The sequence below is a fragment of the Durio zibethinus genome, chromosome 23 (genome assembly GCF_047325235.1).
Source record: "Durio zibethinus cultivar Kanyao isolate XHJ-2024 chromosome 23, ASM4732523v1, whole genome shotgun sequence".
NCBI lineage: Eukaryota > Viridiplantae > Streptophyta > Magnoliopsida > Malvales > Malvaceae > Durio > Durio zibethinus.
The window spans coordinates 10,103,414-10,121,603 of record NC_143184.1 but is presented as its reverse complement, the minus strand read 5'-3'; the positions used below and the strand labels follow the sequence as shown (position 1 = coordinate 10,121,603).

General features: G+C 31.1%; 1 protein-coding gene and 1 pseudogene across 2 annotated transcripts; one reads left to right on the top strand and one right to left on the bottom strand.

Moving 5' to 3' along the window:
- The first annotated feature begins 8,351 nt into the window (after positions 1-8,351).
- LOC111313558 (uncharacterized) lies at positions 8,352-11,292 on the top strand. The gene is made up of 5 exons (XM_089752211.1): positions 8,352-8,355; positions 8,476-8,494; positions 8,572-8,622; positions 9,161-9,256; positions 10,565-11,292. The coding sequence occupies exons 1-5, from the start codon at positions 8,352-8,354 to the stop codon at positions 10,704-10,706; spliced, it is 312 nt and encodes a 103-aa protein (XP_089608337.1). The 3' UTR covers positions 10,707-11,292.
- Positions 11,293-14,562: 3,270 nt separating this feature from the next.
- LOC111313557 (receptor-like protein kinase FERONIA pseudogene) lies at positions 14,563-17,697 on the bottom strand (annotated as a pseudogene). The gene has a single exon (XR_016332500.1). The product of XR_016332500.1 is annotated as a receptor-like protein kinase FERONIA pseudogene (transcript).
- Between the last annotated feature and the right edge of the window lie 493 nt (positions 17,698-18,190).

The following is an 18,190-nucleotide window of genomic DNA, read 5'->3' as shown; positions in this document are numbered from 1 at the left end:
ATATTTTTTTAGGGAAAGTTGAAAATATCAATTTCCTTTGAAGATAAAGATTTCTAAAAAAATTTTTGAGGAAAAAATTAAAAGTATCAATTTTTCCTTGAAAATAAAATTGTTAAAAAATATTTTTAAGGAAAAGCTGAAAATATCAATTTTTTTTTAAATTAAAATTTCTAAAAGATATTTTTAAGGAAATGTTGAAAGTATCAATTTTTCTTAAAATTAAAATTTCAAAAACAAAAACATTTTGAGGAAAAGTTGAAAGTACTAATTTTTCTTAAAACGAAAAAGCTCCAAATGCTTTAAGAAAAAGTTGAAAGTATTAATTTTTCTTGTATAAAATCATGAGTTTTTTTTTAAATCTTCTTAAATAATCCGACGATGGAGCTTTTGCAAGAGAAATAGTAGTTTTCTTACATACTCTTGAGGTGAGAGAATTTTTTTTAATTTTCTGCCAAAAGTATTAGAGTTAATTAAGAATTATTTTTAATAATTAATTACTTGGTAATTTTTAAGGCTTATTGGATAATACGAAATTAAGCTAGTACTATCTTTCAATGGGCGTTGTGAGAGTGCTATAAACTTCTTCTATCGTAACTGAACTCCCAAACTCTATTCTGGTTAATAAACCTGAATCTATTCTTTTAGGGATTCTTAATCAAGTTTAGGTATTCCTTAAAATGATAGATTCTTCAGGTGATTAATCGTACCTAAACCAAAAAAATTGGTGACGATTCCTCAATGTAATATCTAGCGATAGGTCTTCGAATTTATATGTTATCACAAATATGACATTTATATTTCATTCCAAAAAACATTTGTATATTGTGCTGTCTCCCTGTCTAATTAGTTAGTTTATTGGTATTACTGTTTTTGCATAGAATTAACGTGTCCTAAAAATATTATTTAAGATTAGTTAATATACTATCTATAATAATATTAAATATTAAATACAATAATTGATAATGATTGATAATTTTAATGAATTAAAAAACTGTATTTACCTAAAACAAAATATTTGCCTAACATGATAATTTTAAAGAATATAAGGCACTGATATAGCAAAATTTCAAACAAAGAATAAAAGAGATTTTTATCGATTTGTTTCTTTTGGCAGAACGATCAAAGTTTAGCTTTGATTTAAGCAGTTCGAAGTTCCAACTACCACAATCATAAACACCATTCTTAAATAATACAACTAGCTAGTCATAGACATTAAACACAAATGCGGTACATAAACGCACTTTGGAATCTAATATTAATGATGCTACCATACAAACTCTCAAGAGATTTTTATCGATTTGTTTAAGGCAGAATATTTTAAGGCAGAATGGTCAAAGTTTAGCATTGATTTTAGCAGTTAGAAGTTCCAACTACCACACTCATCATTAACACCATTCTTAAATAATACAACTAGCTGGTCATAGACATTAAACATATATGTGGTACATAAACTCACCTTGGAATCTAATATTAATGATGCTACCGTACAAATAATTTTTCCTTGAATTTAGATATTAAGTACCATTGGATTTTTCTTAATTGAAGTAGGACCATTTACATGGTCCTCACCCAAACTCTCAAGATTCCTAATCTACCATCTTCAAGTTTTTTATCATCGTCAAACACTGCTCATAACGTGAGTCTATCAGAATCCTTGCCAACAAAACTTTGTTCATCACCTGTTGTTAAGCTGAAAGTACTATTGCTCTCGGAATTCAGAAGCTGATCACCAATGCTACTGAACACTTCCCCCATTCATCTTCCAATCCATAGTGTTTTTAAGCCCCTCCTCATCCATTTCTTGCAATTGTAGTGCGAAGTCTAGCTCCACAAGACATCTCCCGTGGATGGCCTTTCGATTCCTTCATCAAGCAAACAACTCATTGCCACTTCTGTGAATTTTTTCAAACACTCAGGCGCAATCTTACCACTCAAAAATGGATCAATGATTTTGTAACAGTTCCATTTCATGGCATTGTTGGACCCATGATGCTAAGCATACCTATGCCTTCTAGACAGTGCGATTAATTGGTGGCCTAGCACATAATCTCTCACATGGTACCACTCCAAACGAATATGCATCAGATTTTTCTGTAAATTGTCGAGGACCAAAACACTCTGGATCCTAATACCCAAAGCTGCCTTTCACTACGGTGCTAACATGGGCCTTGGACATGTTCGTGACGCCTATTCTAGACAACCCAAAATCCGAAACCTTAGCCACCAAATTCTCATCGAACAACATATTTGTTGTCTTCACGCCCCATGAACGAATACCCAAAGCTGCCTTTCACTACGGTGCTGACATGGGCCTTGGACATGTTCGTGACGCCTATTCTAGACAACCCAAAATCCGAAACCTTAGCCACCAAATTCTCACCGAACAACATATTTGTTGTCTTCACGCCCCATGAACGAATACCCAAAGCTGCCTTTCACTAAGGTGCTAACATGGGCCTTGGACATGTTCGTGACGCCTATTCTAGACAACCCAAAATCCGACATCTTAGCCACCAAATTCTCATCAAGCAACATATTTGTTGTCTTCACGCCCCATGAACGATTTTGTGATTCGCACCTGCGTACAGATAATGACATGCGCCAACAATACAATTTTCTAGTCGTTGTTTCCACCGAAGAGAAGGAATTTCAGTGTTGAAGGGGAGGATCACGAAGTTTCCCTTGAACCATAGATATAATCGTATTAGTTATTGGGACATCAATTTATTAAGTTGAGTTCCCAAAAACTTTTCGCTCCAAAATATAAATCTGAAGCTAGGAATTAATTTATCTAACACTAAATGAAAACTGTAATTTTATAATTAGAAATGAAAAAGTGATACCAAGAAAATGACAGTAGTAAACAGAAAATTGTTAAAAAAAAAAAAACTGTATTTGAAAAGGATGCAATCAACATTTGTTTGACAACGTGAATATGCCTTTTTGAATAATAATCAATAATTAGGCGGATTGGATTAGGTTTAGTATGGATTAATTTAATTTGGAATATTCAAACATTAAAAAAATTAGATAATTTTAAGTTCAAGTTATTTTAGTTTCAAATTATTTCATTCAAGTTTATTTTAGTTTCTGAGTTGTTTCTAGTTCAAGCCATTTTTGTTTCAGGTATTTAGAGTTTGACATCCAGATTGTTTGAATTTAGGTCATTCGATTTGGATCATTTTAAGTTTAATTTTTTAATGTTTTATAATCAAATCATATTAAATTTAAATAAATTTTTTGATCTAGTTTGAGTCAAAATTTATTAAAAATAAAAAATATAATATTTAAAAATAAATATAAACATTGTAATAATGTAATTCATATGCTTTAAATTAAAGTTTTTTATATTAACGAAAAATATGTGATTTTACTTTTCTATTAAATTAAAATATTTTCACTTAATGTTTTTATTGTAGTTATTTGATCACTTATAATCAAATCCAACAAAATCGTCTAAAATTTCAATTCTATACCAAAGAGATTTCAAACTGTCAAAAGATTATCATTTTTCTTAAGCCAAACATTAGTAGACTATCACCAAATTACCAACTATGAGCCATATAAATGTAATAAACTAATATGCCCACATGAATCATCTATATAAATTATGATATGAATCATATGATGAATATATTATTATTAAAACAAAATTATTACCTAACAAATCAATTATAATTACAGAAAATTAGACTTTTAAAGACGTTTTCCTAACATCATTTTTTATAATTAGCAGCATTTTATAAACGCTTTGACATAAAAATTGAGATATGAGATTTTTTGCATATATTAGTGGCATTTGTAATAAAAAAAACTCTACTATTTTGCAACTTTTATCAGCATTTTCTTTGATAAATGTCATTAAATATTTCAATTTTATAGCATTTATTAAAAAAAATACCATTAAATATGATATTTAACAGCATTTATCTAAACAAATACCACTAAATTTTGAATATCAATTTTTATATATGTAGTTGCAAAAAATAACATTTGAGATAAATAATTTTTTTATTTTTATTACAATTACATTTAAAATTGAAACATATTACAAAAACACATAAAATTTAATTTTATTAATTAAATATTATAAAATTTCTAAATATATCAATTGTCTAATAAATATATAAGTATATACACAAACCAAGAAATGCATCAGCTTTATAAATGAATAATTAATATAATGATGAGAGGCCATGTATACCATATATTGATAAGATATCATTAGTGTATGCATGTTTCTTGACAACTATCTCAAACTATATTGTGAAGGTATTTCACATCTTTTTTAGTAATATCATGTTACTTAAACTCATGCATAATATCATTCTTCATACTATTTAGTACTGTAATGCGAGCAGTAGAGTTTTTTTTATCGATAGTTTACAAGTCCTTAATTCCTTTTATGTTAAGGCGTATTTCTATATTGGGATTCCACTAGGATAATGTTTAGAATTTAAAGAATCTATTGTTCTTCTAACACGTGCTGAATTTTCATAGTCCATATTTTATAATTATCCCCATTTAGTAACCATATACTTAAATACAAAAACATTCTTCAAAGGATAATTCAATATTGAGAGACCTATACACTAATTAATACCAAGCATTACACATATCTTTTTGCCATAATGTTACAATAAAACAATGATAATCATTCACATAAAAATGAAACCAAAAGGTCATTTTGTTTGCAATCAAATTCTATTTTTAATGGTTTGATTATCACTAATTTATTTTATTATGCAAAAATAATCTTTCTAAGATAGAACAAATCAATTATTTTAGAACTCCCACTAACCATAAGGTTACTTTCAATCAATGATATATATTAATTGAAATTCACATAGATAAGTCTCATATAACATGTACACACTGAACATATGAACAAATTTCATTGTTAAACATATGTAATGTTTATTAAACTATTTTCTCAATCAATATGTATTACTTGTCTAGTAACTATGATGGAATCCATAAATCTATGACAGTTCCATATTCTTATTAACCATCCATAGAGATCTAAGAATTTTATGTATGCCACTATAGAAACTTGAGTAGATAAAGAAGGCATATTTCTACTTGCTTTTTTTCTCACAGAGTAATAAAATTCTTTATTAAAGTTATAACATTAAGATGTTTTCTCTTGTTAGATATTCAATTATCTTTGAAATGATTCTTTTATCGAAGTGTAATAAGCATATCTATTCAATATCGTGTATATGTTTAGATCTTCTTTATTTGCATGTTACTTAACAAGGTGAACTCTTTAATCTTATCGTTAACCCTTGATGATATGACACACAATGTCATCATCATTTGGATCCATTCGATGCTGCACTAAATTAGTAAGTAGCTTTATAGCTTTAAGCAATTATGCCTAAGCCCTTATAATAAGAGGAGTTCTCATAATCATTGTCATGATTTTTTGTAACATATACAAGAAATTTCATGAACAAATACAAGTTTCATAATTATTAAAACATATTTTAATCATTCTTGTACTTTTTATGCTCTTAAAGTTAACCAAGAACGATCAAAAAAAAATTTTAAACATTTCTTTATTTTTTAAATCTATTAAAAAATCACTTAAGGCATTCAAATATTTTCTTAGAGAATTTGAATGCCTATTCAAAAAATAGGCTAAAAATTGGTATTTTGCTTAAGGCATTCAAATGGCCTATTAAGCATTCTAATGCTTATGTTTTAAAAATTGAAAACTCGATCTAAAGTAATCCAAATAATAATGGTAACTTGCATTTGAATGTTTCAAAATATTCATAACAACTTTATAAAACAAAATTACATACTTTTGTGTAATACATCCATAGATTTTTGAACACATTCTAGTAAGAACTCGAAAACATGTTTATAATTTTAGTGTTTCAAAACAAGCATTGAAACAACCAAGAATCAAACTAACTTAGCCTAATACCAATGAAGGATAATCTTATAATTTAAATAAGATCATATATAAAAAATAATGCGAAAAACTTACTTAATTTGTGAAAGCATAGTGGAAACATATTTGCAAAAGTGTTACGGAAACAATGCCAACTTGATTTCATGGTTGAGGATAAGATTACGCATTAAAAAATTATCCACTATCCATAGAATAAGTCTTTAAATATCGATATAAAAGATTCCTCGAAAAGTTTATAGATTAGGAATAAGATAACATATTTAAAAATTATCCTCTATTCATAGCATATATTCTTAAATATCAATGCAAGAGATTTCTCGAAGAGTTCGCAAGAAATGTCTTATTCTTTTGCTTTGTCAAATTTTTTTCTCTTTTGTTTTCTATATAACTTATCACATAATCTCACATATGAATGAAACTTATCTTATACTTAATATGAATACTCTTTCACCTTATTTCATCATGCCCGAATGCCATATTTTATTTGAAAAAGGAAGAAACTCCATTCATATCATCTTCATGCAACAGTTGAATACAATTTTTTTTCCTTTTATTTTTGTTGTGGCCTAAATGCCATGCTTTTAAAAGAAAAATGAGGAAGCATTCGATTTTTAATTGATTTGAAATTCAAAACAGTTGTAATTAACTGCCCATGGAAGTTATTTGATGGGAAGTTATTGTTCACTCATTTGGGAGGACTTTTCCAACGGCTACAAACAAGTAAAAAAAACAATATACCATGCATTATCAATTATATCTTAAAACACTTTACACGTAGAATGAACAGTTGGATAAATTATTATGAACTAAATTTATCTAAATATGGCTGATAAACAGCCATGATTGTCTAATCATCAAAACATACCTCAATTGAACTAAACACTTCCAAATAGCAACTCCTGAAAAAATAAAGAGAGAAAATAATGTTAGAGAATCTATAACTATATATAATAACTGTCCCCCTTTAGGTTTTATATTGACAGATTAGCAATGTAATAAAAAGAGATTAGCAAACTAATTTTGGGATGGGTGTGGTTTTTAAGCTTGGTTATTTGGGAAGAAAAATCTAAAGCTTTCCAGAAGCTTTTGTCTCTCTCCCGATTCTGCTTTTCTACCACTTTCCTTTTTGCTAACTCTTACCCTCTTTCTTTTCATATTGCCAATCACCAACGCTCACTTCTTGCTCCTTCGCCATCGATGACCCACCTCTACATGTATGGCAATGTTGTCACTAAACTTTTTTGTTCATAACCATTGATCAATTCTTGATTTTCTTGATTCAGTGATGTTGGGATTTTCATTGATTTACCCAGATCGCTAGTCATTTTCCCTGCAGTGGAGTCTGATGTTGCTAATTTTTAAGATTTTAAGTTTTAAGATTTTAAAGTTATGCTTTCATTACCCACAATTTGAATGCCTTGAATGTCATGAATTTTCCCTATTTTCTTTATTTTAAGATTTAAAAAAAAATTTTTTGCTCTTTTCCCTTTGCAAAAGATTGAGAGACAGCATGCATGGTACTGTTGGGGAACACCATAGCTCTGATACCACTTGTTGGGGATCACCACAGCTCTGATACCATTTGTTAGGCTAAAAGCCTCCAATCCAATCACACAAGCGGAAGCGAAATCAAATAATAAATCAAACACACAAGAGACAACAATTTAACGTGGTTAGGTCCAACTGACCTACATTCACGGATGAGAAACAAGATCCACTAGTTGTAGAGAATTACAAACATACATCAAATCATCAACCTCACTCAACAATCAATACTTATAAGACACTCTCAATCTCCTCTAGTCCTATAGAGTATTCTCAACCCAAACAAACACAAACACAAACCCTTGTGCACTCTTTCAACATAACCAAACACATACCCATATGCTTCCATACATCATACCTATGTGGACCCTCTTAGTCTCCTCTAGTCCACTCACAAACAAACATACACACCCATAAGACGTAGAGCCCCAATACTCTTATGGGGTGTCTATCCCACAAAACCCTACAACTCTCTTACATCTTTTTCTCATACCTAACCCTTTAGAGACTTCACCTATTTATAACCATACAAACTTGACTATTAAGAATCCCTCTCCTCTTAGAATTCTTCTCCTGTAAGTCAAACTTGCCTATTAAGAATCCCTTTTCTTTTAGAATTCTTCTCTTGCAAGTCAAACTTACCTACTAAGAATCATCTTTCTCTTGAAATTCTCCTTTTGCAAGTCTTCTTGTCCATCAAGCAATATCTGATAAATCTCAAATAAATCTCTAACAAATCTCAAATAAATCTCTTATGAGATTTGAGTCAATATTCCCAACAGGTACTACCGTTTGAATGTTTGCACTAATCGGTATGATTTTTCATGTTTTTTCATTTTTTTTTTAGACTTTTTTTTTACTAAGCAAGAGATTGAAAGATGACATGGGTCTGTGCAAGAGAAATTGTTTACTTCAAAACATCAATATTTTTTCCTTTATCCTTATTTTTGACTTTGATTTTGCAGATTTTAGATGAAATGTGAATTTTTTTTTTTTTTTTTATGCAGGGATTGTTGTAACAGACATGTAGGTAAAGACATATACTTTAGATTTGTCATTCATGACTTTGAGGGTTTAAAATTTAATTGGTCTTTTTGAAGCAGAGAAAAAGAATCCAAAAGGAAGTGGTTCAGTAAAAGACGTGAAGTCGAAAGGTGAGCTTGATGGCTTGTGGCAGTGGCACACCAATTATCCTTCACTTCTAGGCTTACTGGTGTGAGGCTTCGATAGGTTTGAACTTCAATTGATTCATGCAATAACTGTTTCTCCCTATTTTTTATATTTCATTTGATAAAAAATTGTTAACTGTTATTTAAAAATTTGAACCTTTCCATGAACGGTAATGTTATCCCTGAACTTATTTTGATAACGACCATTGATCAATTCTTAGTGCCAGGATGAGAGCCGTCATGGCGACTGCTTCTCTGCATTGCTAAAGGCACAACCCAGTTCCTTAATCATTGGAAGGCAAAACTGTGGTCCAGATTTTTCTGTCTTTCGATAATCTTTTATTGCTAGATAATCTCTGATAATATCCTCATGCACGGCTTTATTTTTTATGTCATGCTACACTGCTTTTGAAGTTAATTTGAAGTAAGCCTATAGACAATTCTAGCCTCAAAAAATGCTTAAAGCTTTAATCAGGCACCTGTGAGTTTTTTCCTATCATAGCGTTACAATTTTGTCCTGCAGGTATATGTCAATGTACCTCAACAACTGTCGGCGCATAGCTTTCTATGAGGGAATTGGACTTGACACTAAAGAATTGACATGCACGTCATCATTGAGGTAAGCTTTTTGTTCCAATGTCATTTCGGTTAAATTTAAAACATTCCAAGTGATTTTGCTAAATTTTAAGCTTTATGTGGAAAGAGTATTATACAGCATGGTTAGTTAATAGCTTTTATTTTAGTTTTCTTCTCTATTTATTGGTTAACTATACTAAAATATGTCTTGCTGAAATATTATTCTTTGGCTTTTAATTACTTTGTTTTGTATTCTGACTATCTTGATCTTACATGGTTTGAACAATCTATATATTGTCTTTCTTTATTTCATGAGAATTTATCATAAAAAATAAGGTGGTTTGGTTGAACTTAGTAGACAAAAGAAATGATGGACTGATTTCTTAATTTGCATATTAATAGTGTGAACTCTGTTCATTCTTGATACATAACCTTTACTAATGTTTTTTGCATTTACAAATTAGTAATCTGAACTTTATTGAAGCTTGATTTGTGATTTGGCCCTGCATACATCAACAACTCTAAAAGATACTTATATCTTGAATTCTGTTTTTCCTTTTCTTAGTTATCTGCCTGCAAAATTGTTAACTTAAAAATATTGTAATTGATTATGTCCTAACATATAATTAATCAATATTGTAGTGCACATTAATGAATGTATACGACTATAATGTTTGGATTGAATCTTGGATGTGCCTTACAAGAGAGTGTTGTATGCATCGCATAAAAACAAGTGATGATATTTGTAAATTAAGTAATGAGAAGGAACAAAATGTTTAATTACTTACTCTTTTATCTTGCACTTCCACCTTCAGTATATCCACCTGTTTGTAGGATGATAAGGAAATTTTGCATGAATAAAAGTAGGTGCTTCAATCCCAACACCAAAAGTGCTGGAATATCATTTTAGATGATCTATAGGGCCTTTGTGAAGAAATACTGTAGGGCTAGATAAATCGGATTCCATATATTATTTGTTAGAAACACTTAAGGTTAGATAAATTGGGTTGTTTTGAAAAAAAATATAGTTGGAAAAGAGTGCATATTGTTGATGGAAGCATGTATTATAATTGTTTAGAAGTTGGTTGGTGGATAAATAATGGGTAGTTAGGAGATGGATAACACTACACCACATGCTACTGGTATACTTGTATTATTGTTTGAAAATTTTGCAGTTTATATTGTTTTCAAAGTTGTTCTCACAATAGTTTTTGTCATATTCCGTTTAAGGATCGATAAATGCGGACTGGTCTAGATCTCATGTTTATTATATAAATATCTTTAGTTTCTATGCTTAGTAATCATGTTTCATGTGGAATTTGATTTTATGTGGATTGTTGTTTGCTAACAGGCATATTCTCCCATTCCTCTACATGAGTTCTTGCCATCAAGTCCCCAAGCTTCCCATATTGGGGGGAAGGGTTTCAGGAAGTTATGATCTTGCATTTGTATTGCGCGATGTGCATTATTATGATTTTTATTTCTCTATTTGATTTGTTGGAGCTTTAAAATTTTGATGGCATGATTAACTATTAAGGTTTAATGAGTTCATTTGATGGTCAGTAAAGTTTTAATGCAATTGTTTTTTTCTTTTTTTTCCAGCATATTCTACCTCCATACAAGTTCTTTTTCCTTTAAAAGATTAGTTAAGTCTTGGATTTTAAAATTATGGTTCTCTTCTCCTAGTCTATTCTTAAATCCATTTTTTGAAAATAATTAAGTTCTGAAGTTGAATGTGGCTGAACTGATGTTTTTCTATTTTGTGGTGCAGGGGTTCTATAGGAGAGAGTGATTTTGAAGCTTTCAGTTGCAACTTTCAGCATCAATTCTTGGAGAAGAAGTTGGTCTTTTCTAAATCTTTTTTATCTTAGTCCTAATTTATGCTATTGCATGCATTGCATAAAAAATTAGAACCAATTAATTGTGTTTCAAATCTCATATTTTTAGATTGTTATTTTTAATTACCAAGCGTATTTATAGGTTTAGATAAAGATGTTTCTTATGAGTCACAGTATATAGTTGAATGCTTGAATCTCTGTGCTTCTAATGGTCATGTTATTGTTTTTGGTTGTTGTCCTACGATGTTGGATCAGTGTCTAAATTTTATCAGAAAATGGTCCAACAAAGAGAGAGAAGCCATTTGGTAAGGATTTGGACTCTGTCGAGCAACTGAGTTCCCAGATTGAGCAGTTATTTGATGAACCACAAGTTTACCATATTGATCACTATTTGGGAAAGGAATTAGTCAAAAACCTGGTGATGAGTTTGTAAACAGGTTCTTTGTATTTCTTAATTTCTTTAGCAGCTCTGCTCATATCTAGCTTTATAGCATTTGCAGTTGGTATTTTGTTTTGCTAATCACTTCTTCTTGCCCCTTTGGAATAGGGACAACATTGATAATGCACAAGTGAGCATTCTTCTTTTGTGGATGTTTAATAATTACAAAATGTTATGGGGAAAGTGTTGCACTATTGATTAGGTTAGGAGCGGCCTTATAGGCTTACTGGGACACAAGCAATATAAACCGGGAATGGTGTTCAATCCTTCCAATATAATCTTGGAGAGAAATCTGTAGCTTGTCTCTGTAGAAGGGATACAAGCTTGCTAGAACATAATTATAATTTTGATACTAGAACCTTAAAAAAATATATAAATTAATATCTAAAAAATATACAAATTAAAATATGAACTTTTTAATTGTATATTATTTGGTTTATTGAGTTTGTAATATTTTTCTCTTATACATTATTTAATATTTAAATTATTAATGCATAATTTTATTTTATTTTTATAATTAAATTATAAATATATAATTTTATTTTACTTTCAAAATGAAGTGTGTGATTGAAACCTAATAACAAATGAAGGAACATTAAACAATAAAGATATATAAACCGAAGCAAGACAATGCAAAATCTCGAATACATAAATTCAAAACGCTAAAATAAAAGAAGTATTCGAAATACACACTTTCAAGTGAAGGAACACAATCCAAACTTGAATGTATGTAAGCTAAACAAATTAGTTGGACAAAATCATAAAAAGCATTTTGCAAAGAATCGAAATGTGAAAGACACAATTGAAAAACAAATACTTTAAGCTAAACAAACATATCCTGGAAACAATCCAGTCCATCGTAAATCAAACTGTGAAAACAAGAAACCAAAAAAAAATGGACATTTACAATGGAAACAATCTAAATCTCGCAGGGACATACATAAAAGAAAATAAGAAAAAAAATCCAGAGCATAACTGCAGACAAAATGATAGCAAAAAAAAAAAAAACAGATATGAACACAAAAAACATAGCAAGAAAAGGACAGAGAGAGGAATCTAGAACCCGAAATGTGCATGATAAAAAATTACATGTGAAAGTGGATTCTGTAATTTAAAATTAAAGGCTGCATTGTAATCATTATTTTTAGCATATGAAAAACAAAAGCAAGACAAGCTTTTCACGTCAATTAAAAGCCGCTGCAAGTGAAGCCAGCAGTTTATTGTTTAGAAAAAAATAATTGTCTAAAAAACTACAAATCCCAGAGTCCAGCTACAAATATCCTTAACTCTTAAAATTTTGTAATAATTAATTATCAGTGCAAATCTATAAAATAACATATATAGCCGGATCTTTGCATAAATAAATAACTAAAATTCAAAGGATGTGTTAAACCCATGCTATAAACAAATGGGAAATATTTTAATCCCAATCTATAATTAAATAAATGAGGACTAATTAAAGAAACTACCAATCAAAAATTAACAAATGCCCATAAGCTAACCCTTTCAAAGAAATTAAGATTAATTAAAAAATCAAGCAATCACAAATTAACAAATGTCAATTAATTATAAATAAATAAAAGAGGACTAATTAAAAACACTATCAATCATAAATTGACAAATGTCCCTAAGCTAACCCTTACAAATAAATTAAGATTAATTAAAAAAAAACAATCAATCACAATTAACAAATGTCGATAAACTAACCTTTGAGATAATTTTCAATCGATAGTATAGAAGTATAGATATTATGTCCACACTTTCCTATGAGACTTCAATACAACCTTGACAAATAAGCTAATGGGTTAACCATAGATAAACCTTGGGCTGCAAGTGTTAGAGTTTCTCAGTCTACAATTACAACGACCATATCACGAAAAAATGCTAATATTGTAAGGGTTTGGTTAGACATCTGTTAAGTACCATAGCTAAATTTTTATTTTAAAAAAAAAATTTTATTTATATATTATTCTTTCAAAAAAAATGTTAAGTACAATTTTTTATAAATATTATCTTAACACGTATGTAAGCCTTCTTTTTGTAAAAAAGACCACAGCTTTGAAAATTAAGAAAAGGAAAATTGCAAGTGCCGAGATCAAATATTAAAATTTTATGAAAATTTACTTACTAAAAAAGATGGATAAATTATTTGAATTAAATTTTAAATTTTATCTAAAACTATAAACCCTTTTTAACATTTCTCGCATTGTAAAACTAAATACTCGTTATAACAACATGATAATGCAATGTAAAGTAATTTACTTATCTAATAAATAACTTCAAAAATTAGTTCGAAAGGAATATGTCTTATTGGAATCTAAAAGTCAGTAGGATTTTAGCTAATCTTATATAATTCTATTTGAACTTATAGTTTTATCAAAAGATGGCATGTATCAATTTTATAAATAAGTTATTGTCTTATTTTTTAGAAAAATCTTTCTATTTGTTTGACTGTACAATTTTACAAACTAGTTTAGCTTTTCAATTTATAAATTAAAACTCTACAATCATCTAAACGAAAGTTAAAATAAAAAGGCATTGAATTTCAACAATTATCAATTTTTTCACTCTATTATCACAATTAATTTGTTCATGAAGAGGAAGTCAAAAGTTTTAATTCATTAAACCCAAAGATGATGAATATATTCACTAATTTATAATTTTTTTTTTTGCATAATTCATCAGTTAAAAGACTTAACTTATAAATTCAAAAAGATTTGAAACATTTTGATCATGATTTGTTGTTTTGCGCTATAAATTGTCAACTCATTTCAATTCTTTTTTATTTTATTTTATTCATGATAGATCTTCACATTTATTTTTAGAAATCTTAATATTTCATAAGTTAATAAAATAGATATGTACAAATATATTTTAATATTTTTAATTATTATTATTGAACCATAGCAACGTGGAAGAAATCATCTAGTAATGAACCAAATTAACCGACTAAAAAATTTCCAAATTCATGGTATAGGTTCTGATAAAGTCATCTAACAGTACTTTATTGGGAAGGATTAATGAGTTTTTCTTTATGCAAAGAACAATAGCTTTTAAATCAGTCGCAAAGAAGAGAAAATTTGAACCGTGTGCATTGCTATTAGAGCTAATATTGAATAAAAAAAAATCAGAAAGAAAGGAAAAGATGAGAACAACAGAAAAAAGGGAGCACAATTATACTAACTCTTCCTATTTAGTTCCACATAATCTACAATTAAGACTTGAAAGTTAAAACTACTTCGAAAAGGGAAAGTTGAAAGCAAATTAGTGGCAACACAAATCTATAGTAAACAATATATAAGGGCAAAAAAAATCAATTTCTTATATACTCAAAGTCTCGTCATCATCATCCAATAAAATTGGAACCATAACCATCCCTGCTGTTGCATAAAGCCCTCAGTCACTTGAGTTGCTCATTTGGCCATCATGCGACAAGGCACCATAACCTGGAGCGGCACGACAAAGTGACTGGAGACCACACAGAGCCGGTGGTCTAGCCCATTTGAATCCTGCCTTGTCACTGAGAAACCTGAATAATTCCTTGTGAGAAATTTTTTTGTTCCAAAATGTTGGACAAGAATGCAACACTTTGGAGTTGTTGCTTGGCCCTAACACAATCTCCAAGTCATTGCAGCTCATGATTTCTTCATCCGAAGCAGCATCAGTGCACTCTTGTAACTCTAAAGCATGCTCAAGTCCCTTTAACACAGCAGATATTTTAGGGCGTTTATGTCTATCATCGTTCAGGCACTTCAAAGCAATGCTCACATACGCTTTCAAGCACCCTGGAGCAATCTCCCCTTCAAGATTGGGATCCATAATATGTTTAAGCTTGCCAGCTTTAATGCACTGTCGAACCCATTTTGCCAGGTTTTTCTGCTTATCATCTAGCCCCAAATCCACTGCCGGTCTAGCACATAATATCTCAAATAAAACTACCCCAAAGCTATACACATCGGATTTCACTGAGAGGTGGCTAGTCTGAAAATATTCAGGATCCAAATATCCAAAGGTACCCTTAACATCAGTTGTGACATGGCTGCGTGATAAGCTTGTTGGGCCTAATCTGGATAGACCAAAATCTGAAACCTTGGCAACCCAGTTCTCATCTAAGAGAATGTTGCTTGGCTTGATATCCCTGTGGATGATCTTGGGGTTTTCGGCATGAAGGTATTTAAGCCCACAGGCAACACCAATGCAGATTTCAAGCCTTCGTTTCCATGACAAGGGGGGACCCTCTGTCCTGTATAGATGATCCTGGAGGGTTCCCCGGGGCATGTAGTCATAAACAATGATCTTGATCCCTTCACCACAGTAACCTATCAGCGATACAAGATGTGGGTGCCGGAGATCAGATAGCATTTTAATCTCTGCTTCAAACTCATCGGAACCTTGAGTTGATGTTGGCTTCAAGGCCTTTATAGCAACTGGAGTTTCACCGTCAATGCAACCTTTGAAAACTATACCAAAACCACCATTGCCAATTACTAGAGCTCTGTCAAAGTTGTTGGTGGCCGCCCGGAGCTCGTTCAATGTAAAACGTCTGCAAAGTCCTCTCGGCGCCACTGACTTGTCCTTCGCGTTGCTTTTCCCTCTCCTCAAAAGACAGAAAATAGTGAGACCAAATAGCAAGATTACAGTAAAAGCAGCCAGCGTAGCCCCACCAATGATGAATGCCAATTTTCTGTCCTTAGGCTTGTTCGCTCGTGGACTTGGGACTGGTGCAATCTTGGAAGCAGGATTTTGTCCAGCAAGATTGCGTTGAGAGTCACTGAGTTTGAACACTTCCAAACCATTTAGGATAGGATCAGAGTTTAGAGCATTTAAGTTAGTGCTGTTTCCCAAAGATATGAAAAGATCAGTCGTACCAAAATTTCCTACGTTTGGCATCTTGAAAATGTAGTCTCTGTAAACAGCAATTCCCCTGGCCCCACTCCAATTGACCACATCTTCCTCAGCCTCAGTCTTTCCATTTCCGATTCTAATAAGAAACTTCCTGCTTCCACTGTTTGTTACATCTAGCTGAAGAACGCATAAGTGAAGCCTTACCAGGTATGTCAACCCTGCATCAACAGTCAAATTCCAGGAAAGGCTTTCCTGTTTGTTTGCAGTCCGGGATGTTTGATAGACCTTTGCAGGTGCTACATAAGCAGCAGTTTCCGAGTATTTGATTCGAATAGTTGCATTGACAAGTCGATTATCTGAACCTCGAAAATAAGCCTTGTCTTCTAACCATAGCCGATACAAGCCAGAGTCATTTGCTGGTGAGATAGTACTCCCACCTATGTTTAACCTCAGAATCATTTCCAGGGCTGTATTATTTTCAACCGCAACCCGATTTCGCGGGGTCGAACCATGCGTTCGTCTAGATCTTGAGTCCGTGTAATAAAGATTAGTGGGCATAGAGACAATCTCAATTCCATTGACGAAAGCATAAGTACCCAAAGGGGTTGAAGAAGGAGAAAACGTAATATTTAAAACCTGGTTTTCTTCTATGTTTAAACAGAATTCTTTCACCAGAGTTTTCAATCCTAAAGAATTAGCAGTAAGAGAGGGACTAAAGTGGCTAAGAAGAGTGAATGGCCCGGCAGTAACATTGAAGAAGTCTGTAGACCTTTGAAATCCTTGGTAAGTACCAGGATTAAAATATAAGCGCACAAATTTTTGGCCTGGATTAACCGAGAAAGAGTAAGTGAATGGAGACTGAGATATTCGAGCAGTCAAATATGGAACTGGATCAAGAGAGGAGGGCAAGTCAATGGATTTTGAGACTATAGATGTCTCATTTGATTGCTCTGAGGCAAGAAAGTTTGAGCCAGTGCCAGAATCACCGGTCCATTTATGGCCATCAAGGCCAATTGAGTAATTACCAGAGGAACCACAATCGAGGAAGATATTGTTAGCATTTGTGAATCTAATATAATTTATGAAGAACAAGAAGAGAAGAATTTGGTTCCTGGTTGGAGATTTCATGGGGAGTTTGGCGGGATATGGATGGCAAGGAAGATGAAATTTTGCTCTATAATTAGCATCTGAGCTGGTGACGGACACACACACAGTGATAAAAGAACTTTAGGTGCATGGTGGTGTGGACGCGTAAGGCTCTGGTATATGACCGGAGTAAAGTACGAGGAACTGAGAGAAACAAGTTGCCAATCATTCTATTGCCAGGGTAAGCACGTAGGTTACCGAAGGTTAAAAAACTCGGTTAGTCAAATTCTTTGGTTTGTTTTGTTATGCGATCAAAATCCAATAAAAAAAAGTTGACGCAAAATGGTAGTAGTTGTTAAATTAAACTTTTTTTTTAAGAGTTCAACTTAATTTTTTAATTATATTATTTTACATGATTTGGTATTTATAAAAATAAAACAAAATTATGATTAAGTGTTTAATTTTTTAAAAATATTTTCTCACGTATTAATTTTTTAATAATAATACGTGATATAATTTTATTGATCAATATTTATCACATTTACATTAATAAAAAATATTTAACAAAAATAAAATTCGAATATAAATCATGAAATTTTTTTTTTTAAAACATAGAATGATTAGATATTAGCCTTCTTTGGAACAATGAGAAAAATCCACATAAACTTGAACGCAATTTGAATATATAACATGGTACCGTTTTCAAATTATAATTCTCCACTTTTGGTTTTGCTATTTGCCTTTTATAATGTATAAAAAGACATGAATT